The 24,879-nt window shown below is 43.8% G+C and overlaps 1 protein-coding gene across 16 annotated transcripts in view; it reads left to right on the top strand.

Annotated features, from left to right (window-relative positions):
• LOC146969602 (nuclear factor 1 B-type-like) overlaps positions 1 to 24,143 on the top strand; it is a 70,611-nt gene extending 46,468 nt beyond the window's left edge. For 5 of the 16 annotated variants that reach the window (XM_085759075.1, XM_085759065.1, XM_085759061.1 and 2 more), the window contains 9 exons: positions 1,074 to 1,142; positions 4,390 to 4,510; positions 5,037 to 5,158; positions 8,690 to 8,824; positions 9,024 to 9,208; positions 11,647 to 11,785; positions 12,537 to 12,619; positions 17,064 to 17,152; positions 20,897 to 22,008. In XM_085759075.1, the coding sequence (XP_085615201.1) occupies positions 1,074 to 1,142; positions 4,390 to 4,510; positions 5,037 to 5,158; positions 8,690 to 8,824; positions 9,024 to 9,208; positions 11,647 to 11,785; positions 12,537 to 12,619; positions 17,064 to 17,152; positions 20,897 to 21,029 (1,076 nt within the window). In that variant the 3' untranslated portion in view covers positions 21,030 to 22,008. Of the gene's footprint in view, positions 1 to 1,073; positions 1,143 to 4,389; positions 4,511 to 5,036; positions 5,159 to 8,689; positions 8,825 to 9,023; positions 9,209 to 11,646; positions 11,786 to 12,536; positions 12,620 to 17,063; positions 17,153 to 20,896 lie in introns of all 16 variants that reach the window. The other 11 variants (XM_085759074.1, XM_085759071.1, XM_085759072.1 and 8 more) reach the window with 5 other exon arrangements.
• The last annotated feature ends 736 nt before the right edge of the window (positions 24,144 to 24,879 follow it).

Here is a 24,879-nt window from a genome sequence, read left to right as displayed (position 1 = left end):
GGTCTGTACTCGAGGTCCAACATGGAGAAACTCTCTGCTCTTGAGTTTATTCATGGAAGTTCTCATGACATGCGTCCTGTTAATAGTCTTGGCAGAGTACTGTTCTATTTGCATATAACGCATCGTGTCCTATTGGCATGAAGCCTGTAATAATTTAACCTCACTGTATGCCTTGAAGACATGTTAACGTAGCGTTACGTTCACCCCTTTGGCACAACGATACTCCACAAGCCCCGCCCCGCCTCTATATCAGATATTGAAACTGAAACAGAATAACAAGACGTGTTTGAACATTTATTATGAAGAAGAAGACATCAACCAAAGGGATCAAAGAGATCCAGTTGGTGTCGTAAAATAATTGAATTTAAGTATGCAGCTCAAACCTAGCATTACAGTGTCAATATTGTCGGTCATTAAGTTTTACATGTGTATTTGATAAAGTAAAGTAGGCAGCAACTGTGGTTCAGGAGTTGAAGTCTGACACAATCTGCATGTCACGTCCTCACACACCTGTTGTGTCACTCTCACAGAACGCTTCATTGGCATTGGTTTTAAAACACTGTAACAAGAGTGTCAGCAGAAAAGGAAACCCAGAAGAAAAGATCAATAAAAGTTTTTGCAGTGCATCTTGTGTTGGAAAATGATGAAAGTTAGAATGAATAAAATCCAGATTAGAGGAGCACCTGGAAACAAGTCATAGGGAGTTTGTGTATGCATCAGTCTGAAAGAAGACTGGATTTTAACTTTTTATTATTTTTTTATTTTTATTTTTTACCTCTTTTACCTCTTTTTTCTCAGCACAAACACATTTAAAAATGGAAATATTAACAAAAACAATCTGTTCATGTTGTATCAATTTTCTTGAGATTATTTAGTGGCAATTATTCAGTGTTATTGTTCATTTAGCACTCAAGAAAAACACAACATACAACTCTAACTGTATTGTAATTATCCTCTACACACTAATTGTGCATCTTGTGCTTAATAATGCTTTGAAATGTATTAAACTAATGATCAACCACATGATTGTGGACTCTGTATTAATAATTATCTCTATGTCTCTGTTTCTACAGTCTACTTGGAAGACAGCTTCATCAAATCAGGAGTCTTCAGTGTTGCAGAACTGGTGCGAGTGTCCAGAAGTAAGTGCATGTTTTCACATATTCAGTTATTCTGTCAGTTATCACTGATTAGCCCCCGAGCTTAGCCCGAGGCGGGGCGGAGCTTGGCTGGGAATAACACTGGGAAACCAAAGTCCATGTCCTCGGAAGACTGTTGAAGGTGTAAGTTTCCTAATCTAACAGGTGCAGCCAAAGTCCTTATAGGCCAGCCCCACCACTCGGCAGCCATCTTGGCAACGTCCCTGCGCAGTTATTTTTGGGCTAACAAGACCAAGCTTCTGTCTAAATGACTGGAGAGAGAGCCATAGCTGCACTTTAATTGGTCATAAAGTGCACGTGTAGAATCACCAGTCACATATGTAAATAAAACACAGTAAAACCTTTGATGATTTGCAGTAAAATCAGATCCACAACAGGTTACACCTCTGCTGCTGCAAGTCTTTTGAGCAGTTAACTGTGACGTACGCTGTCTGTCGTCTCGTTTAAATGTCACAAAAAATTCTCGTAAGTTACCGCTTATTTGACGTATCCCAACCTGTATAATTACTGACATCCACCACACAACTGTAGTGCGGTAAATCCAGTTTGGCCAGTCTGCTTTGCAATAAGAGAATACTCGACTGCTCAGCCATCTGTGTGAACCTGTGTGTATGTGTATGGACATGTCTCTGTGAAGCTGTTGACGGTTGTTCTTCCAGGGGCTGCAGTCCTCTTCTCTCTGGTAGCTTAGGGCCTCCGCTGCGTGACACACAGCCTCCCTGTACTGCCTCTTAGTGGAGGTGGTGGTCGCTCGGGAACACTGTGGCCTGTGGTGCTTAAAAACTCCAGTCACCCCCGACAACCTGTGTTTAAAAGACACATACCTGTGGGCTTTGCTTGTCTGTGAGTTGCTGCGTGCAGCAGGCAGCCCTGGTCCTGGTGTTACATTCAGGATGATTTGTAATTGTAAGAATCAGTTAATTAATTCATAATATAGTATGTATATATGTATGTAGTATGTAGTATAGCAGTTTCTTCAGCTAATTCAGCATTGCTTCAGCAATAGCGTTCAGCTGCTTTCAGCACTCACACGCATTTCCTGCAGGAAATTCTTTCTTTTTCTAGTTAGAATCAGTTAATTAATTAATAATAATAATAATAATAATAATAATTAAGTTGAATGATGCAAAATTAATCAGCAGCTTTTCTGATTATCAATTCATTGTTTTATTCGCAAAGATGACAGTGCTCTGGTTGCACCTTGTCCAGTATGAGAATTTTCTGTCTTATCCATCTTATATAAAATAAATTGAAAAACCTTTGAGTTTTTAACCGTTTGTCAGACAAAATAAGAAAATTGATGTCATTTCATGTGGCAGAATAATGAACTAAAATCAGAGCTAGAAATAGAAAGCTCAATGCTCGTCTGCAGGTTTATTGTGCTGCTCCTAATAAACAGCTGTTGACATGTATAATTGATGGGAAAACACAAATATTATTTAACGCTGACCTTGGTTTCCCGTTCATGACTGTATCAAACAGTTGAGCACAGAGTCGTCTTAACCGCTCCGCTCTGAAAGGCAGAACCTGCTCGTTTCACTGCTCAGAGACTGAACATCCTTTTTTTTTTTTTTTTTGAAAGGCTGTGTTTTTGTTTAGTGTTTAATTTGCCCCCTGACCAGATGGCCGCTGCGCCGGCGTGTTTGCTCTCATGTGACCGAGCCCGGGTTTCACTAAAGCCGACTGAAGTCGAGCTGGAATTTTAAAAAGGTCGACGGACGCACAGGAATTGTCACTCAGTCAGCCGGTCACTCCCTGGGAAGATATCTAAGCAGCCGCTCATCCGTCATCGCGCTTCTCTCCCAACTCTCCAGGCTCTTGAGACATTCTTTGAAGTCCATCAAAGGGAGCTGTGGAGTTCAAGGCTGACTTGCAATGCAGCATTTCGACGAGGACGCTCATTAATGCAACAGGAGCCCCGGCTCCCAGCGTAAAAATATTTTGTCAACAGAAAAACGTGGGCATGCACGGGCAAATGAAACTGTTGATCTAAATATGTGAGGGGCATTCTCTTTTCTCTTATCTGCTCGTACAGGGGAGAACAAGGTGATCCGGTGGCGCGGGCACTGTGCACTGTGCAGTGATTTCTGCACAATCATTGTTTCATTCACTGTGTTTTTGAGCCTAAAAAGTCAAAGCCCAGATTATTAAATGAGATGATTGGCAGGCCGGCCAAGTGGCATCACAAATATTGTGCCGTGCCAAGAAGAGAGAGACCAGCAGTGAGAGAGATGGTTGGGGGTATGCTCAGCCATGAATGAAAAAGCAAAACAATGGTCTTGTATTCAGCGTCCTCGGGCCGGATGCATTCCTCCACAGACAGCTCGGTATGGGTAGCGCCGCGGCGGGTAGGGGCCGCTGCCAGGGCTACAGTGGGCTGCCAGGGCGGAGGCTGGCGGAGGGATCGTGCCAGTGGTGAACCTCAGACCACAACAGACGGCGCCACACACTCCATCCTCTCATCGACTCCAAACCAACCAACCGCTCGAGCTGCAGGCTGCCTCGCGGGCCACACACTGCAGCGAGAGAGAGAGAGAGAGAGAGAGAGAGAGAGTGAGGAGGATGGGTGGTGAACTTCTTTTGTTCTGTAAACACTGGCCCCGTCCTCCCTTGAAACAATATCCCTCACCTTGACCGCAGTGAGAAAAACAGCACCTTTTCCACTGTTAATCACCGAGTGAGGAAACTGCTGAGTGTTGTGTTGGACTGGAGAGAAGTGAAACATAAATTTCACTCAGTTTACTGAGCTCATCGGACTTTTAATGCATCACTAATAATTCCATTTAGCAACAAATGACTGGATAACACATTTGGCAGTAGTTCTATTTAATCATTTGTATTTAATAATAATGTAAATTGGTTTTGTCTTCCCAGTGCCACCAATGAACTAAATTGGACTTATTAATATGTGTGATAATAACGTAGCAGTGTTTCCCCTGCAGCATATGAAAGGAGGTGATTTGTTAACGAGAGAGCTCAGCAGAAACGCCTGCAGTGGTCAGACAGTTAACCTGTGAACAGGGAGCACTTAATTTGATACACAGCGCCTCTAAACACAAAGCATCAATAATAGTCAGTCAAGCTATTGTGCAATTAATAGCGCGTCTCCAGATGCAAGGTTAGGGGGGAAGGCAGCGCTCAGCCGCTGACATTGAACTCCTTCTTTTTGCGGTGACTGCGGCGTGAACTGTCTTCTCTTTTGTTTTTTTCCCCCCTTTGTCCTCCACAGTGCCCATCACCCACGGTGCAGCAGTAAACTTCTCCATGGCTGACATGCCCAGCCAACCCTACTACCACGACCTGAACTCCAGCGTGGGGCTGCATCGCTCCCTGTCCTCCCCTCCTGGCAGGTCAGTGGAAGCTACAGCAGCTAAAAAAGCGCTTGAGGAAAAGCTCCTTCACCATAGAAATGATATTGTCTTTCTTTTTAGTTGAGTGAGGTTTAGTCAAGCCCTGTGCACCTTCATGATATCTTTTATATGCATATAATGAACTGAAATAACCACACAGGAATAGTTTGATATGATATGATAATGATAATCTTTATGATATAATGCTGTACTAGAAAGTGATTGGTTAAGCTGAGCAGAATGACTGTCTGAAGGTAAAAATGATTAACTTCTTGAGGTCAAAGGTCAAACATTTGAAGGAAAAAAAAAAAAAGTGAAAAATTTTAGATTTTTTTTTTTTTTTTACAGTTGGCCTAATGAGTGTGTCTCTGCTTCCAGCCGTTATGCTAAGCTAAACAAACGTATCCCAGCGCTTCATGTTAATAATCAGTTGAACATCCACTCCACAGGCTCTATCTAATCTTGACAGTCCTGATATGAAAAATGTCCACGTGTGTTAAACTGTAAAACTTCTCCATGTTTGCAGCAAAAGGCCCAAAACCGTGAATATGGAGGAGAACATGGACACCAGCCCGACGGGACCCGACTTCTACTCGTCACCCAGCTCACCGGCGAGCAGTCGGGCAAACTGGCACGACCGAGACGGAGGTGATTTTCCTGTTTTTTTTTCCCTTTTCTTTTCTTTTTTTTTACCTGACCAGCCTTATTTACCTCGGGGCGGTGTGTCAGGCATGGATGCACTCTGTCAGTAACGCGGCTCAACGTGGCAGGAGAGCGTGTTGACAAACCCGAATGCAGGATAGCAGATCCTCCGTTCTCATCACATGCAAATATCTGTGATCAAAGCAAACACCTCACATTGTTCTTTCGCAGCAGCTGAACTCTCTTTAACTCTCAGGCGTGTCATGAGCTACTGTACGTCAGCGTCTCCGCCTGTTTCGCCGCGTACGAGCTGCATCTGGTTTTATCTGCTCATGAACCTGTTGAACTCTCTTAAAATACATACCATGACAGAGATAGCCCCAGGCTTCCCCCAGTCATATAAATGTTTCAACCCATTTGAATCTCCCTCTGAGTGTAAACTTACGTCCTCTCACACCTGTTGCTTAAACAAGGGAAACAATGCAGAGCGTCCTCAGTGAGAACAAACTGTTCTAGCTTAAAAAGTCTCTCTAAAAGGTCATTTGTTATTTGCATGACCGGTAAACATCATGGTATTAGTTTTACTGTCGCAAAAGTGCAAGTTTTGAATTTTCAAAGTGTCAGTTGTGCCATTTTTCCTCACATCCAGACACCTGAAACACCTTGAGAGTGGCTATTATAGAGAAACTCCAGATGGAGAGCTCTTCAACCTGCAGGGCAAATGTGTCAGTTGATCTCTCATCAGGAAATGGGGCTATATATGTCTTGGCTGAGCTTAAGAGAAATTCCCTTTTGGTAGAAATTTAATGATCTTGCGCCTTATTGCGTGGGACTTCTCAGACAGGAATTAAAAAACAAAGCTCGCCTAACAAGCTCATACATCGGCTTTATTGGATCTGGAGTAAAGACAAGATAAAGATGCACCAATCAGGAAGAGCGAGCCTGCTGCCTTTATACGTGCTTGTTTCTGCGTGCGCGGTGGGGGGAAAGCGAGATCCTCACGGGACAGCTTGCATGTCTCATTACGCTGTCTCCTGGTGCAGAGCAGAGCCCATTGCACTTCTAATTAAGGCCTCACTGTCCCGCGTTTCCGGTATCATTCTCACTTTCTCCCGGACTTCTTTCCGCACTTTGCCGCACGCAAAACTGTCCGAGGATTGATCTGACAGGAGGTGATAGGGAAGGTTTCATCTGACTGTCGAATGATTTGGGATTGGAAACATCCCAGCTTTTCCCTCAGCTGGCTGTAGTGTGGTTTTTAGCTGTTGTTTGACATCTGCGCTCCTTCTTTTGTTGCATTTTTTTTCATTCTAATATAATAAGTAGAAAGGCTGAGGCAGGAAAACACCAGATGATACACAAGAGACATGGCACTCGTGGGATTTAACCACAGCCCAATGTGGGTACATGAAATTTCAGCGTGTCCCATTGCACAAGGCCTGACTATTGCTCTGCGTAAACTTAGACACTTGGGGCGAGGAGAAAGGGAAAGCAGTGGGTAGGAAACTCTCCAAAGACAGCCATTATTCTGTCAGGAGAGAATAAATGAGAAGTGGGGTGATATTAAACCCATATGAGGCCTCCCAAGTGCCAGGCGGTCATTTCTCGCACATGGTTGTCATTCGACAAAACCTCACCATGTAGTGGAAGACATAGTTTCTCTCTTGTACTTTGCTCTGGGAAAGTACTGTACACTTTAAATACTGTTTTCTCTTTGTGGGCTTTTTATGTCCTGCTACAGTTTCACCCATTCAGGTCAAAATAAATCAGATAACAAAAGACATCTGATTTCAGCGCAACAATACTTTGACCTTTAATTTAAACTATTTAAAGTGTTTAATTTCTGGTAATTAATTGTCCGGTCTAATTTCCCTGAGGCAGTCCAGTTGATCCTCTAAAGATTTAATTAGCAGAAAGAGAGGAAAAGCCGAATACCTCCGTCACAGAAAATATTTCCCTCTTTTACATGGAAACATTAAGCAGCTATATCAATCTCCTCAAAGGTATTTTCGCTCCTCTGACACAGAAATGAAAGCGCTTAAGCCTGTATCCTCTTGCAACCTCAGAGTGGGAAATCCCCCTGAATTCCAGCCACCTTTGTCGCTCTCCGCTCTGGAAATGAGTGATTCTTCCCGTCGCTCGGGTGGATCCATCCCCGTTGTGGGAAAAAACACAAGGAAGGATGGTTTATACTATAGAAACGCCTCGACAAAAAGGGCTTACATGGCTTTTTTTTTTTCCGAGGCAAAGAGATGGATGGGTTGAAAGTTATACACCTCAAAAATCTGTTGCAGACCAGAAAAGCACTTGATGAATGCTCATAGAAGAAGCAAGGGGCAGACATAGGCTGTTGCCCCTCACATCTATTTGTTATCACGTTCCCTTCAGACACTGTGTCCTGCGATGGAAAATTGAAACCTGCGCAGCCGTGACAGCAGAGCGCTGCTCACGGAAGTGTAGAGCGGCAATAATGAGCAACTTGTACGAGTTTGTGTACACACTTTTAGTTTGTAAAACTGCACAAATTTCCTAAACAAATTTCCATGTCTGCCGCTGAGCCTTCAAGATTATTCATGGGGAATTACAGCAGCTTGTCCGACAGCGTGTAAGGCCGAGGCGAGCAGATGTCACAGTGTAATATTCTATTTAAGATTACGTGAGCGTCTTGAAATTCTCAAATCCTCTTTGAGTGACCAACTGTACACCGCGCATCGCAGTCCAACAGTGTGTCAGTTGGCTGGATTTAATTGTGTGCTCGCACATGACAAAAGCCACATTTTTTTCCGCAGGACTTACATCTCCCAGTGATTTGTAATGATTCCAGAGATTATATGTGATTCTGAACCTTTGCGATGTTTGTAATTTGCAAAGTACATTTTTCATTTTCGAGTTTGTAAAAGAAATAGGTCTCCTGATAATACTAATCCAGTGCAGATCAAATTCTGTTTAATTTCAACTATAATTCATTTTTTGGCTCTCAATTCCTTTCATTCATGAGAGATGGAAGCACCAGCAGAAGCTACAGGGAAATGCTGTGATTCATTTTCAGCAACTAACCATTAAAAGAAAAAAAAAGCAACCTTGCAACATTTGTTTTTGGGTTTGCTTGTTTTTTGCATAAGTTATGTCATTTTATTATTTATGCCTTTATGAATCTGTTGATGCAAGAAGTTGGGTCAAATTCTCCCGTCTTGGGGCGGTGCGTGGCGCAGTGGTTAGAGCGGCCGCCCCATGTAGAGGCTACAGTCCTCAATGCAGGCTTCCCCGGTTCGAATCCCGCGTCGGGCAGACCTTTCCTGCATGTCATTCCCCCTCTCTCTGCCTCCCCCTTTCCTGTCTATATCACTATGTACTATCAAATAAAAGGCGAAAAAGCCAAAATAAATAATAATAATAATTCTCCCGTCTTGCCTTACCTGCCTGAAAAAAAAAAAAAAAATCAAAGACTTGTGCATTATGAATATTTACTGAGGCAGATTTTGACTTTGTGACTGTGTGATATTCATCAATATGTATGTGTGTGTGTGTCTCTACTAGCAGACATGTCCTCTCCCACCATGAAGAAGCCAGAGAAGCCGCTGTTCAGCCCCACCTCTCCGCAGGACTCCTCACCACGACTCAGCACTTTCCCTCAGCCTCACCACCCAGGCCTAACTGGTGTAGGACACAGTGGTGAGTTGAACCTTAACCACCATGTTGCAGGATCCAAAAGCTCTAATCGACTCCCTCCGCATGAACACAGTTGGAAAATCCATGTCGATACTTAATTTAGCCCCCGTAGATCGATGATGATGGCTTTATCTGAGCTCCTCTCTCACACGCTCAGTCTGTATCCGTCCGCTCAACTCTTCTGTGCGTCTCTCTTTTGCAGTTATATCGACGAGGAGCCCCCCTCCACACTCGCCCCTGCAGTTCTCGGCCTCGGCTATCTTGCCCCCGGCGCCGTCGCCCTACTTCTCGCACACCACCATCCGCTACCCGCCCCACCTCAACCCTGCTGATCCCCTCAAGAGCTACGTGCCGTCATACGACCCGTCCAGCCCACAGAGCAGCCAGGTCGGTCTCATTCTTTTTTTTCTCTCTCTCTCTTTCCGTCTTTGAAGAAGCTGGTTGGTTTGTAGGCCAGAAGTCTGGGGCTGGTTTGGCACGACTTTCATGGCCTCGGGTTGTTCTCTGTTATCTTGTTCGGCTCAGCTCCTATCTGACCTCAGAAGATTAAAGATAAGATAAATTATAGCATGCATTCACCATTATTTCATTACTGCCTCGTCGGTGCATTCGCAAGTAGAGCCACATCATCCTGTTGTGCCTGTTTTTTTTATTATTTTGTCTTAAACCTGCTCATTCTCTTTGTTAGAAGTGAATTTCAATGACATGCCGGTTGTTCAGTGACATAATAAAACTGCATTTAGACAGTGCCACCTATTCAAAAAAAAAAAGTATTACAAACCAGATATTAGACACTTTGGGCCCTTCAGAGGCCCCTTAAATGTTCACACCCCTAGTTTAAGCACTGCACTGCACTGCCTGCCCTTTATGTGGACAGATAATATTGGTCGGCCGATGTATTTGTAATTCCAGTAGTCACTGTCAAGAGTGAATTTATTGGAGCAATTTATATAAAGTTAAATCACCACTCACACACACATTTCAAAGACTGAACTTCTTCACTTCACGTGACACAGAAACATATATTTTCTGCAAGCTCATGTTAAAGGTTATACTCCGACCCCGGCCTTGTATTTGTGTTGACTGCACGACTCCATAAAATAGTCGAGCAAACTATTACAACTGCAGTCACATGATGTGACATACAAAACTGTATCGAGACGGCGAAGTAAATCAAAAAAGCGTATAGAGGCTTTTCTAGGTTCTGGGTACACAGAGCGGCCAGTGTGTTGGAGAGAGAAAGCAGGCGTCTCTATAGATGAGAGAGCCGTGTGATATTTATGTGAGTTTTATATCCCCGCTGTTCTCACTGTAAACAAAGGCCTCGTAGACGGCTCCATCTCCAGAGCAGGGAGCGGGTTAGAGAGGAGGAGGGAGGGAGGGAGGGAGGGAGAGGAGAAGAAGGAGGAGGAGGGGGGGGCTGTTACTCTAGAGAAAAACCGCGGGGAATGATAAAGGTTGTAAATATTTGCCGTTGCCGGGGCCCGGCTCTTGTGCAGAATTAACTGGCCCTCTGCTGGGGTGCTGGAGAAAGGAGAGAGGCGGCGGAGGAAGGAGGGGGGAGGGAGGGGGGAGCCGTGGCGGTGGGCTTGCGAGCTGGGGTCCGGTCGGGAAGAGAGAGTAGCTAGAAGACCAGCTGGGGGAAGAGGGATGGTGGAGGGATAGGGTGGGGGCTCAGCAAATAACACAGCGCTTATAATCCCATGGACGAGTGCCAGAATGTTTTTATGCTTGCTTTAACGCAGATTATATTACACTCTAATTAAACATTCTATTCACATCGGAGGGAACCCTGTGGACACAATTCTTTTCCAAAAAGGCCTGTTTGAGTTTTGAACTTGGGGCGGCCCTGGAATGAACGCCCCAGACAGTCTCCAGCCGTCTGAAAGAGTAGCTCCCACTAGCTTCCTTTATTTCTTCCCCCATATATATAGTCTCTCCGCCGCACTCTCTATACTCACACATTCACACCATTGTACCGGGTCACTCCGCAGCTCTCTCTGTCTTTTCACACCCGCGTCCTCTTAAATTTCATTTATGAGTGCCATTAAAATCATTGTTTAAAATCATGTAGGAAATCCATCGTCAGTGACTGAGGATCTATTGTTGCTCCTGCCCCCCAGAGTTTTTAGTAATAACTGTGACAACACAGCGACTGCAAGTACTAAAATCTTTTCTTCAGGCGGAGCATTAAGTGTAAGAGTGAGTGGGCTTTTGAGGGCAAACAGAGCAGTTAAAGGGGGCGGGAGAGTGGATGATGGGTGGGATCGGACAGGGGGACGTTTGGGTGTGATTGGACATTCAATTTGTTTAGCGCTAACCATTTTAAAAAAGTGTCGTTTGTTACGTGCTTGTATCGGTTTATTGAGATCTGCTCAACTGCACATTTACACATTTACAAGAGCTTGTAAACCTGAGTCACTGGACAGTTTGCCTGTCCTCTCCTGAGGTTAGAGGTTTGTTGGAGACAAAACAAATGCAACCTTCAGGAAAGCAAAGATTGTACCTTAAACTATCCCCCTCGTCCTCTTATGTTATTTTTTTCCAAGCGTAGATTCCAGGCAGATATCAATATTTGTCAAGGAGGACCATTAAAATTAACATTTACATATTTTCCGGCAGATAGTTTGGATTGTGTTTTCACTAACAGCCCCCTGCACTACAGCCATTGTTCTCATCTTACCAAACAAACCAAAACAAAAGCTGATAAACTCCAGGAATGAAGTAAACCACTCCACACGTGTTTGTCATCAACATCCATTAAATCTGGGCAAGATGAATTATTGTCTGAAATTAAATTCTCTGTGTGTTGCTCCCACCTGCAGCCTAACAGCAGTGGTCAGGTGGTAGGAAAGGTTCCAGGCCACTTCACCCCGGTCCTGGCTCCCTCCCCACACCACAGCGCTGTGCGACCCGTCTCGCTCTCCATGCCCGACACCAAGCCCATCACCACATCCACAGAAGGTGAGTCCTGCTCGCTGCGCTCTGCCAACACCCACTTCCAATCGCCGCCACTCCCAAATCTAAAAAACACCAAGCACCCTTCAGCGCTACAACAATTTAACAGTTTCAACTGAAGCCGACTTGAATTTTATGTTTTTTTGAGTTGTTCCCTCTGCACATTATAATGTGTCCAACTTCCATGACAGCTCAGTGTTTCATGTCAGGGCACCGGGCTTCTGAACATGCAATGATAGCAAGGAAAGTCATGTTTAAAGAGTAATTTAATACGGAGCTAAAAAGCAGTATTTCAGTGCCCTCACTCTGTGAAAGTGTCAAGCCTGTTGCACTTATGTTTTCACCAGTGATGGGTGTAGTTGGGTGGTCTTGAGCGTATTCTGTAACCCTACCCATCAGCACTTTGAGTGCACATCTGCATCACTGCTGTAAGGCCACTAAAGGTCAAGAGTTTCAGCTATAGTCAAGTTACTCTCGTTTACAATATGACACAAAAATGAAAAATGTTTTTAAATCGTACATAAAAAAGTCATTGTATGTACAGCAGTTTCCGAATGGCTGAAAAATGTGAGTGGGCCCAGTATGGCACCTTGTGGGACTCCATGTATCGCTCTCGAGATTGTTGTGCTGTTGATGACTTTATATTTGTAGTCAATTTAAGTCAGTGCGGATAAGAACAACAGCTGCATGTAAATTCCTGAAATGCTAATAGTAAATCAAGCGTGACTTTTTGTTTTTGTGATGGTGTGTTACCCAGGCTACTCAGCCCCTGGCACCCCGACGGCTAATCGTTTTGTAGGCCTGAGCCCAAGAGATCCTACCTTCCTCCACCAGCAACAGGTGAGACCTCCCCCCCTCCAGCCCTCAGCTCACTTGCTCCTCTTATCCTTTCTTTTTTTTCGTGTGTGTCACCCTCCCATCTCCCCACACATCAGATGTGAAGCCCCTGCCCTTTGCAACAGCCAGTCACACTCTGAATTTGATTTGTAGGAAGCATTAAACTGTCATGTTAGACATGAGCGCTTTTAGATCAGATCTGAGCTCTGCTACGCTGAGGTCAAGCATTGCACTCACTGTTGGCATGAAGAATTACCAACATATCACGTTTTTTTTTTTCAGACCTCAAAAGGACTGAGCTTAACACAGCTATAGATAGCGAGTCTTACCGATAATCAAATCGTGCTGCTCATGCTGTTCTCTTGATGCTGCTGTTAAAGTTTTAGTTTTACTAACACCTCTGATTTAGTTTTTACTTTAATCTCCATGCGCTATAAATATGTATATACTATATAGATTCTCATCTGTTCTTTGTGAGCAGTGTAGAATTAACCAAATGCCAATAATACGTACATAAGATAAAGATAAATGATGGAACTGAAAACAACACTTTCTCTGGAGTTTTTAGCGTTGATAAAAAATGTAAGATATTACTGTGAGTGTGTGTGTGAGGTTAAATCCCACAGTCCAGAGCAAAGCGAGGCGTCTGTTGACCTGAGGTCAGTTTGAGGGAGAAATGAAGGTGTCAGGAAACTCACTGTCATTGTGTGGCCACTACTCAGAAGATGGATGGGACATGTGGGTGTCTTTGAGAGTGTAATGTGCTCAACTGTATTTCCCTTGCACATTACTTTAGAAACACTCACACACGGGTGCACACACACACACACACACACACACACACACACACACACACACACACACACACACACAAATACCACATGTAATCAGTGCACTCCCTCATTTACGCCACACAAGCCGAATATTTAGCATTGGCGTCACGCGGTTGCTCCAGCAGTGGTCTTAGGACAGATGTGGTGACCCTGTGTGTAGTGTGTGTGTGTGTGTGGGTGTGTTTGTGTGCGCCTGCGAGGTTGGGAGTGTTGCGGTGTTGTCGGACGGGAGAGAGTGCTCTCCCCCACCCCATCTTATTGAAAGCGCTGGTCTGAGGCCAAGGCTTTTCCAACCACAGCTAATTGAATGCATCTGCACGCGGCTACATAATGATCGTTGGGTTTCTCCTCGGCTCGCTTTTTTTTTTTTTTATGTTTAGTAAAAATGACAAAGCTGGCCTCTGTTTCCTCACTCCTCTTTCTGTCTTTCCTTTTCTCTCTCTCTCTGCCTTTCATTTTTCCCCCTCTTGCTGAAGAAAAAAAAAAAAAAAGTAAATGTTTGTCAGCAGTAGTGGGATGCTTTTATTCCACTCAGGAGGAGAAGGAGGAGGAGAGGGAGGATTCACTTGGCTGATGTTGCACAGTTTGTCTTCCACATTTTCTAGTAGCCCTGCTACTTCTTTCAGTGGGGCACAAAGTGGCTACACAAGGCAGCAGCAGTCTGAGCGTAGCTGCATGACCCGCTGAATTTTGTCCAAAGCTCGGCCCCCAGAGGCTATAAGGACTCTTTGTTCCAGATTTTGAAGTGTAAATCAGCCAGATATATAAATATCCTCAGAAGAAGAAACACAGTATGATAATATAATAAAAACAATTTACTGTTATTTTTATTTGCTAAATTGTGATTACCCAAAATTGAATTACCCTAAGACATATTTTTCTGATCCCGTTGCACGACAAAACATAAATTATTTTAGAACAGATATCTTTGGACTCAGTTTGGAGAGACTTTTATCAAACAGACAGCGGCGTTAAATGTGGAATAAAAAATGAAAGATTTGTAAGCACAACAGTGACACCTCTCCACAAGGTTATTACATGCTATATCCAGATGAATAAATGTTCTTGTCAGCTTAAGGAACTCTAAACAGTCTCTACATTGATTCATCATACTTCTGCTTGTCACGGTTGTTTTTGTTTTCTGTGGTATGATTTAACGGCCTGGGATCTGGCCTCGCCGAGCGGGACCGACACTGAGCCAAGTCCCTCAGGACTAAACACTTTCACTGAATACTCTGTCATTGTCCTCATCTGGCGATGGGATGTTTATTATGTGGGGATCCACGAGGCTTCACAGACACTTCTAGTTGTTTAGTTGCAGCCGTTTGTCGCCCGGCCGGGCAGGGGAAGGGAAAGATGTCGCGCACATGCGTGGAGAGCAGATTCTCCGATGCAGAGGCTTTTAAAATGTGGTTAGCGTTGGGGCCCGCACCACGGAGGTACGCTGGTCTTTGTCTGTCTGTCTGTGTGATGGATAAGGCCATGACTTGCTCTGCATCTGCCTCTGCTGCTGTCAGAGCCACCTTTGATTTCAGAGGAAAAACAGAAGATTGAGAAAGCTATTAAGCTTTTTGGAAAACTCAAACGCTGGATTTATTGTTTTAATAACAGAGTGTGTCCATTAGACCCTCAGTGAGACTGTTTTTACTGCGTTAAATCCAAACTATGAACGGTAATTATGATAACTATATTGTTTCATTACTGTAAAATAACTTAATAGTCACCTGATAACTTATAATAAAGTTTAAAACCAGCCTCTTTTCAGAGCAGAGCCTATTTTAAGCTGTGGCACCACTAGAATAGAAGTCCTTGGGCACACACACACACACACACACACACACTAGGCTTCAGAAATGAAAAACACAAAACAAAACAACACCACCACACGCTCCCACACCTGCTCTACGATTCCCAGGCAGCGAATGTGTGAAAACCCTCCATTCATCTCTCGCCTTGGTTAACCCCTCGAGGGAATGCCACCATCTAGCATTCCACTGGGAAAGATCCATGATCAGATGTCATTTGGTATTATCTAAGGAAGGATCCTAATCCACAATCTGCCCGCATCTGTTTGCTAACGTTCCCCGGCTCCGTCCCCCTCTTTTCCCCGCTGCCGGTGCCACTCTGATGTGCCGGTGCCAGCGGACAGATGGCGAGCCCCTCGAGGAGCGGTGGCACAGAGCGTCTGGCCCAACCCGCACATTCTCTCCAAGCTTTTGTCAGGCTGGAGAGTGCGGGAGTGGCATCGGGGGGGTGGGGGGGGTTTAGTCTCCCAACCTTCCATAAATACAGAGAAAAACGCAACTGGAAGGAGCTGAGATGCATTGCTTCTTATTCAATTTTCTACAGCAGCTACTCAAAGCAATTCATCAATTAGAACTAATATATTAAATGGTAACATAATGAGAGGTTATTACATCACTGCGAAGCCTTCCACGTTCATTTGCTGTAGCAGTTCCTCCCAAAAATGTTTCGTTTCCCGCCACCACTTCACATTTGTTCCAGAGAAATTCAAGGAGCATAACAAAAACACATCACTGAATTTAAATACGGCTTAAGTAGGAAAACCATCATCATCTCTTGATGTGTTCATCCAGGTGCTCGGAGCAAAAAAAAGAAAAAAAAAGAAAGAAAGAACACATTTCTTGACCGCTACAAATGGCTTTGAATATTCAGCGTATGCGTATATCTGATTAAATCCCTCTTAAGAGCCTCAGCAAAACGTCTGCCACTGCACGCAGAGTGCTAACAGTGCAGTTTTATCCTGATGCATTACTAAATGAATGTGTTGACCACAGGGCAAGGTTAGGTTGGTATTGGCAGAGATAGCTCTCAGCTGGATTGCCGACACGTGCGCTCGCATAATGCATGCAAAGGAGACACCGTTTGTGTGTGGCTTTTTTGTTGCAGTAATTTGTAATCTGTATGTAAGGTTGGCATGTATTTAGAGCTGGGGGAAAGGGTTGTGCACGTGCATGTGTGTGTGTGTGTGTATGTGTGTGTGTGCGTGCGTGTGTGTATGCTATTTAACTTCATTGTAATTTTGACCCCCCCCCCCCCCCTCCAATCAATAAAAACAGTTAGCTAATGAAAAAAAGTCTGCATGCTGGAGGGCATGCGTAGTCCGTCCTGAATCTGAAAGTGCACTCACAGTGAGCAGTGATTGGACAGGCTGCAGGCTGCATGCATCCAGTGGACTGCATGGCTTCACTGGCTAACCAGCTCCACACGCTGTAACCACTCACAGATGAAACTACAAATATGACGCCACTCACATTTTCTAACTAACTACTTCTTACTTCCAGGTTAGCTGTTAACCATTAACTGTGATTGCATGTTGTTTTTTTTTCTTTTTCTTTGTGCCTGTTTTAGCCACAGCTTTGATTTAACTGATAATTTACTGATTCCATTCTCTATTTTCATATTGTCAGTAACAGCTAGGACTCACTTCTGGAGTCTTTTATTTTATTTATTTATTTATTTATTTTAAATCTTTGCTGCTTTTGCTCTAGGCTCTTCTGCATGCATGTGTGTATACAGTGTTGAGTTGTAGTGTAATCTGAAGTGGAAGTTGTCTTGGCCCAGTGATCTGACTGCTAGGTTTCAATTGACAGCTGAGGAAGTGTGACTGGAGCGTGACTCAAAACGGCAGGCATTATGGCCCCAGTGCCACTGACGACACTTTGGGGATTACTTGGCAAAGGTAACCTTTTCATTCTTTCATCATGCCGTCTCTCTGTCTCTCTCACACTACACTACACACACGCACACACATGCAAACAGACACACACTCCATGAATTGATAATGCCAAGTAAAATGTTTGATTTGATTTGATTGTCTACGTTTCACATGTCAGAAATTCCTATATTTGACACAGATATAGACGTAAATGCTCAGTAGCTATGACTCTTGTTCCTGTAGTGGGGTAGTTTGTTGGGCAACTTCATCTTTTGGACTCTTAAAAAGTAGTCATGCCTTTCTTCGATAAAAGTAACACACATCCCATTGTGTCTCTTGTGCTTTACTTTCCCTCCTTTCTGATACATCATCTCTTTTTCCCACTTCTCTCAGTAATTTGGAGTCTTTAAAAAAGTTACAAGATCATTAGATTTAGTTGAGCTATGATTTTGGATTGATCTTTTTGTCGTGTTATTTTTAAATCCACCATAAACTAAACTGTTGTTTTCAGAAAGTAGAAACACAGTTTCTTATCTTGAAAGTTGCAAATGTAAAAAAAAACAAAAAACATTTGGATTTCAGTGTTCTGCTTTTCAAACGCAGCTGTCCTCGTGGATTCACATGCAACAAAAAAAAACACCACAATATTCTCACTTCAAAACACAAAGTTCACCGGAGGTAATTAGAACAAATGAAGTCAAATCGTGTTGAATCAAAGTCACGTCAGGTCAGAGGAAAAGCCGTTTACTGTCCGCCGTTTGAACAGGCTCAGCTTTGTTTGATTTTGTGCTGAAGTCATGCTTTATTCTCCTTAACTTAAAGTTACAGCAAGCCCCCCCCCTCCCTCCCTCCCTTCATCTCCCCCCCTGCCTCCATACTGTACCCCCCCGCCCTCTCAGGGGGGAAAAACCTGAACCATTTCACCGTGGAGCAAGCTGAGCTAAGCCTTTTCCTGTTACGTCTCCCTTTTCCCCTTTTCCCTGGAAGCGTGTGTGTGTGTGTGTGCGTGAATGCGTGTGTGTGTGTACAGCTCATTTTGCGCTCGCTGAAGTTACAGACTTTTTTTTTTTTTTTACAAACACACATGCACACAGCAGAAGCCCCTTCAACAGGCCTCCTAATAGGCCAGTGGAGGTAGCAGAGAAAAATGTCCCCTGCAGCAGCTCCAAGTCTCTTATTCCACTCACACAGCAGCAGCTAACTCCTGCACTTCTCTCCATGTGAGCCTACAGTAATGAGTGCAGATAAAATTGACCCCAAATGATTTAGTTTATTTTGTTACAAGGATGGGATGGTAATTGTATTATATTTTTTCCTCTTTGATGGATTATACTCACAAAACCCGCTCAACATACAGATGAAATCAGTCGGATTTCTCTTTTATCTTTGCTTGCCCTTTAAAACGGAGCGCTCCACTATGCCTCTTCAGTACTAGCCCCAAATTAAAACGCTGCCAGACTCGCATGTTGCCATTGTGCAGGAAATGGGTCAGCAATCCATTAAGATGCCATTAGATAATCTAATTTAGGGAGCTAATCCTTAAACGAAGCACGCTGTATGCCCGGGCTGTGCTTGCAGGGAGTAGAATTAGTGAGGTTTGGGAGCTGGACAGGGTAAGGGGGAGGCCATCTTGAAGGTTACCTAAGGAAATACAGTGACGGGAGGTCAGAGTTATGAGAGCTGCAGAAGCATAAAGCAAAACACTTGGACAGAGAGGAAGCTGCTGTAGCGTTTTGACAGCTTCAAATCGTAACAGTTGGAAAATGTTTGACAGAGTTGGAACAACAATACCCAGAATTCCTGTAATGCGGCATCAAGACGTGCATTTCCAGCAAGGCCCTGTGCATGTTTACCTGAAATATGAATAATATAAATACTAAAGCTGGATCTCTGGTGGGTCTGGCTTTCCTTGAGTGGGGCCCTCACTCAGATAGAGTCTGTGTTTTAAGTCTAACTAATCTGCAAGTCTTATTCAGCAGGGATGGGAAGGTTTCAGACACACACATACACACACACACACACACACATATACATACATTTAGTGATTTAGCCTGATCAGAGAAGTATTCCTTACATAAAAGTCCAGCCGAGCGCAGCTTTAAGGTTATAGGATGCAGATACGTTCTGACATCCATCGATTTTAACAAGATTAAAACCGATCTGCTGGTTTAGTGCGCACAAAGGCCCTCAAGTCGGCTTTTGTAGCTGTGTGGTCCCCCTCCCTAATGTAAGCCATTACCTGAGAGAAGTTTCATAAGGAAAGACAAACACGGGGCCGATGGAAGGAAGGAGGGAGGGAGCGGGAGAGAAAGAAAGTGAAACGGGGGGAAAAGAGAAAGCTGCAGCGCCTTGGCCGCTCTGTGCGCTCTTTGTTCAGCAAGGTAGGAAAAACTTAATCCCCCGTTTCCTGTCCGATGATTTTTGGCAGGGTGAAAGAGAGAAGGAGGGAGGGAAGAAAGCAGGAGAGAGAGAGAGAGAGGATAGCATGAGGACGGATAGAGAGGCTTAGCCTTGGGGTTGTTTTTAACTCTTCGCACACTGAAATGTGAAACTTGAATGATGTTTGTTTTTATTTGGAGCACATCTTCTCCTCTCTGCCTCTCCTTTCATTCACTCCTTCTCAAAGAGTCTGGCGCTTTTAGGCCAGGAGGTGAATTGAATTTGCACTTCCATTGTTTTTAGGTAAAAGAGCAGTGACTGGTGATTTGTATAAAATTCAGACTGGTTGATGAGTTGCTTTTCACAGGAGCAGACATTGTTGTCTAATCGCGAAGCTTCACAAAGAGCCGAGTCTGCGCTCCACCTCTGGTCCTCTCCTCCTCTCCTCCTCTCCTCCTCGTCCTCCTTCATGCTCCCTCAGCATTTCGGGTCCCACATTCACCTTCACCCTCACCCTCACCGTGTCCCACGCTCATCCCTCTCTCCTCCCTCTTTTCCCCCTTGTCTCCAGGTTTTTTAGCCGATAAGTACGGCGCAAAAAAAAAAAAAAAGTTTTGTAAATGACTGAAATCGGGGGGTAGCAAGTGCACGACACAGGTATTCTCATACTTAGCGGGGGTGATGTGAGAGGTGGCAGGGTGTTTAGACGAGTGCATGCTGGGGGCCTGTGGGGAGGGAAGGAGGAGGAGGAGGATGAGGAGGAGGGGGGGGGGGGCTAATTATCTGACATCTACGTAGCGCAGCACCCCTCGGGAACAACATGCTGTTTGTTCCCGCTCGCGTTTTCAGTTAGCACCGTTGCTCCCCAGGAACAATCACTGTGTTGTTTTGCCATTAGCGTGAGATGAATAGGGATGGGACAGCTTTGTGTAGAGACCCCCCCTCCACCCCCACCACCACCACAACCACCACTTTTTCCCCTCACAACCCCCCCTCCTCCTCCTCCACCACCACCACCACTCACTCTCCCCCTCGTGCTCTTTCTATACCACCATCAATGCAGAGAGGAGGGCCTGCGTCACGGCCCGCTCACATGATGTCCTTCACTGGGAATCAAGTGGAATCGTCTCAGCTTAGATTAATGAGCTACTGCTGCTGTTTTTCTTTTTGTTTACCCTCCTTTGTCTGAACAAAACAAAAATAAGACCTTGAACCTTGATGACTGTCAGCAGATCAGTGATGCTGGTCATTAGTGTTCAGTGTTTAGGATAATTGAAAGAAAGAATCTAATTTTTATTTCATGCTGCACAAAACAAGTTAATGGCATGTGACTAATCTCCACGTCTCTGTGTCGTCTTCTTTTTCTTCTGTGTGTGTGTCTCCCCACAGTCCTGGTACCTGGGCGAGCTTAGTTCCATTCCAAGTGCCGAACGGGACTCCGATTCTGCCAACAAATGTCCACCAGAACTACAGCATAAACATCATTGGTGAGCCCCTGGTCCCCACGGAAACGGGGAACTGAACAGGCAGAGGCCCGGACGACCCCCAGGGCGAATGGGTGGGTGGCGGTGCAGAGCCAGCACTACAGGTGTCTCCGCAGCCATGGATGAAACCAGCAAAAGCAGCAAGAGCTGCACAATCGTTCCCCCCTCCTCCTCCTCCTCCTCCTCTTCCTCTTCCTCTTCCTCCTCTTCCTCCCCCACCTTCTTTCACCCAGCTCTCTCCTCCCAAACCCAGATCTGGACCCTTCCACACCTCCCTCACCCGCTCCCGTCCCTCCACACCATGATGGACCCTGGCCGTGAAGTGAAGACGAGGGTTGGTTCGTAAAGGAAAGGAAAAAAAAAAAGAAAAAAAGAAACAGCCCAGCCCACACATCCACCACCACCAGTCAGTTGTTGTGTTTGCAGAACTTTTCAATCCATTCAGATACTGTGATGTATAGATGCCTTAATGTTTTATTGCATGACACTCTAGTCTCTTAGTGGAAATTCCTACTACTTTTCCATGTCGGGGGAAGATGTAAAATCTTGATCTACACACACACACACACACACACACACACCTTGTACACAGACACACACACACGTACACACACAAGTGAAGAGGTCCGTGCATCAACAACCTCTGCCTGGTGGAAGGCTCTGAGACTCTAAGCTCTCCGACTCAGACCTCTTGAAAAGAGGTTTTCCCATGTCAAACGATTCACTGTGTACACCATAGGAACAAAAAAATTGTGAATTCAGAGTGTTTCTTCTTCCGTTTGATTTCAGTTTACTGTGATATGACTCTTTGTTCAGAAAATGTGTTGACTTTGTTTATTCTTTACTGCTACTTACTTCAAGAATTAATGTAAACACTTACGGTAAGAGTTGAGAACTCTTAATGCGGTTTCAAAAAACACTAAAAGTTTGGCTTGAGATTGGACCCCTCATTAAAAGAATTTGCAACTCCTTTACAAAAGGATTTTAAAAAAAAGTAAAAGACGGAGAAAAAGAAAATCTCGATAGAGGCAAGTGCAATTGAATTTTTGAAGGGAAGCTATCAGTCTGTCAGCCCTAAGACTCTAAAGGAAGGGGGATAAATATTAAATGGTTTTATGGGTAAAATGTTTAAGAAAGCATTTGAATTTGATTTCAGTCGCATATCCGTCTCCTCACGAGAAAAACATCAAGCGCGAAAGGCATTTGAAGGCAAGCACTAAGCTACCTGTGCAGCGCTGAGCGAAACCAGCACTTCTTTTGAGCCCTTCCCATCATTATGGGGAGTTTTTTTTATTTATTTTGGGGAAAAAAAAAAAAAAAAGCGAACATAAGTAAAGAAATGAGACACACATAGTGTGTTCAAAAAATGGCATTTCATTTTTTTAAAGAGATGTTCACGATAAGATCAAGAGCATATGTATTCGGCCATCAGCTTCTAAAGCTTATGTTTACAGAAAAAAAAATGGAATGCAAAGTGTTAATTCATGAAATGTACAATTCATGCAAATGTACAGCAAGCTTATGTGTAAAGCTACAGTTTGTGCAAGGTTAACTCTGCAGTGGAAGAGGTTGAAAACTGAAATTATGAATCCAGGTGGTGGCAGATCCCTGAAATCTAGAATTGTGCATGGCATGTTGACAGCCATTGCCTCTCCAGTCCAGACGTATTTATACAAGGAAAATCTCTCCAGTACTCTTAATTTGCACGATGACATATAGTCCACATTACGTGCCTTGCCTTTGAATATAGAGACATCACTACACTTGTTTTTGCTGCATTTATCATTATAGAAAAAAATTAACATTTTTATGAATAAGAATTGTTTTGTACTCTGAATGAAATTGTTGATTTTTAACTTCATGTACTACTCTATCTCACAGTTACATTGCATATCAAGGCTGTGTATAGTTGCCGTTTTAAAGTTTGTAATCAACCAGCATTTTTTTTTTTCTCAGTATTTTGGTGGTTTTTCAAATAACCTGTCATCTTTTTGTTTTTCCTTATTTTTTTCAGTGCTCATTTTGTTCATCTTCCAGTTACTATTGTGGAGGGTGAAATTCAGAATTATGAAAATTATGCAATACCAAGTTTTGCCTATGTAGGTAGTGCTTATAGATGCGTCAAATATTAGAGGCTAGTTTGGAGATAGACAATATTGTAATGCATTTATTTTGTTGATATCGTTGTTTGTCGTTGTTGTTGTTGATGATGTTGTTGTTGTTGTGGGTGTTTTCCTTTTTTATTGACCAAAGTGGGGACTGCTTTCTATGCAGTGTATGACAAGGTCTTTTTTTTTTTTTTTCTTTAGCTTATAGGCCTACCGAATGACGGTGAGACATGTTCCAGTGTATTTTAAATTTGGGAGTTTTAGGGGGAGGGGCGGTATTTTTCTAGAAGTACTTATAAAAAAAGATGCACCCTTGGTCTTTTTATGGCTGCAAAGTCACTGATTGGTCTACTGTGACTCTTACTTTCAACTTTCCACTTGGGGTGCTAGCATGTGAACCTTGAAGGAGCTCATTTTTCACAGGAGAGACGGCTTGACTTGAGTATGACAATCATTCTAAGAAATCACTTTTTTTGCGTAGACTCCCAACCCTGTCGTAGATCCCTCAGAGGACGGATACCGCCGCGCGCTTTTGTCGAAAAAAAAAACCTACGCCGTACTATTGTTGACGTCACCGAATGCAATTCCCAAGTAGATGCCTTAAACACATCAGTGAAGTGGCCTGTGACCTGCGCAACAATCACACACCGACTAATGCTCGTGAGACCTGTCCAAATCAGTTCCAGACAGGCTCAAGCAAGCCTTTAGAAAGTATTTTATAAGTAGTAGATTTGTATAAATGTATATATGATATGCACATATGTCAATTCCTGAGCTACTTCAGCAGAGAGCCCCATAGAGAAGTATATTAGACCACAGAAGCATGGTGTTTTCTTACTTCGTGTCCAACGGTCCAGTAGAGGCTTAAATAGAATCCACTAGAAGAAAAAAAAAAATAGAGCACTTAAATAGCACATAGGCAATCGTCTTCTTCCCCATACAGTGTTTTGACCCTAGTCACAAAGGAAACCTCTCAGGCGTATTACAGGGCATTATTTATATCAATCATTATCTTATCATTTGTAATGTATAAAGAAATAAAAATGACTTTTCTCACGGAGAGAGCAGCGCCTCTGACGCGGCTGCAGCGACACCTTTTTGCACTCTTTCGCCCACAATCGTGAAAGAAAAGAATCGTTTTCCCCACGGAGAGACGGTACTGACGGAGCTCTCTCTCTCTCTCTCTCTCTCTCCGACTCAAGCAGAGGGCTAAGAAGCAGAAAGAAAAAAAAAACATTTTTGTTTTGAAAAATAATCCTCAAGTCAAGCTCAATCTCTCCGTTTTCACCCAAATTTCTTATGCAGGAAAAAGAAAAGAAAAAGTCACCCCGTCTTATGTGCACTGTTCTGTCTTTTTTTGTTGTTGTTTTTATTTTTATTCTTTATTTTCTGTTTTTTTTCTCTTAAAAGAAAAAACTACAAGTGCTTTGCAGCCTTTGGCCATTGGAAACCCCACTGAAGTGCATTGTCCCCAAGTGTGTTTGAGAGTGGGTGTGTGTGTGTGTGTGTGTGAGAGAGAGAGAGAGAGAGACAGAGAGAGAGAAAGAGATAAAAACATGTGTCAGGGTCACTGTGCTGTTGGTGTTTATTTGAATAGGAGACTGTACATAAAGGTAAATATCCTGATTGCGTCGATAGCAGTAGTCTGTGGGGTTGAACTCTGCTTTGGCAGCTTGAGTGTTCGTGTGCATGCATGTGTGTGTGTGTGTGTGTGCGTGAGTGTGTGTGTGTGTGTGTGAATTTGTGATCGAGTGCCTCTGACACTACACATTGAGAGAAG

Source organism: Trachurus japonicus, chromosome 18 (genome assembly GCF_045865225.1).
Source record: "Trachurus japonicus isolate A0001 chromosome 18, Traja_1.0".
NCBI lineage: Eukaryota > Metazoa > Chordata > Actinopteri > Carangiformes > Carangidae > Trachurus > Trachurus japonicus.
This window is presented reverse-complemented; position numbering and strand designations above follow the sequence as displayed.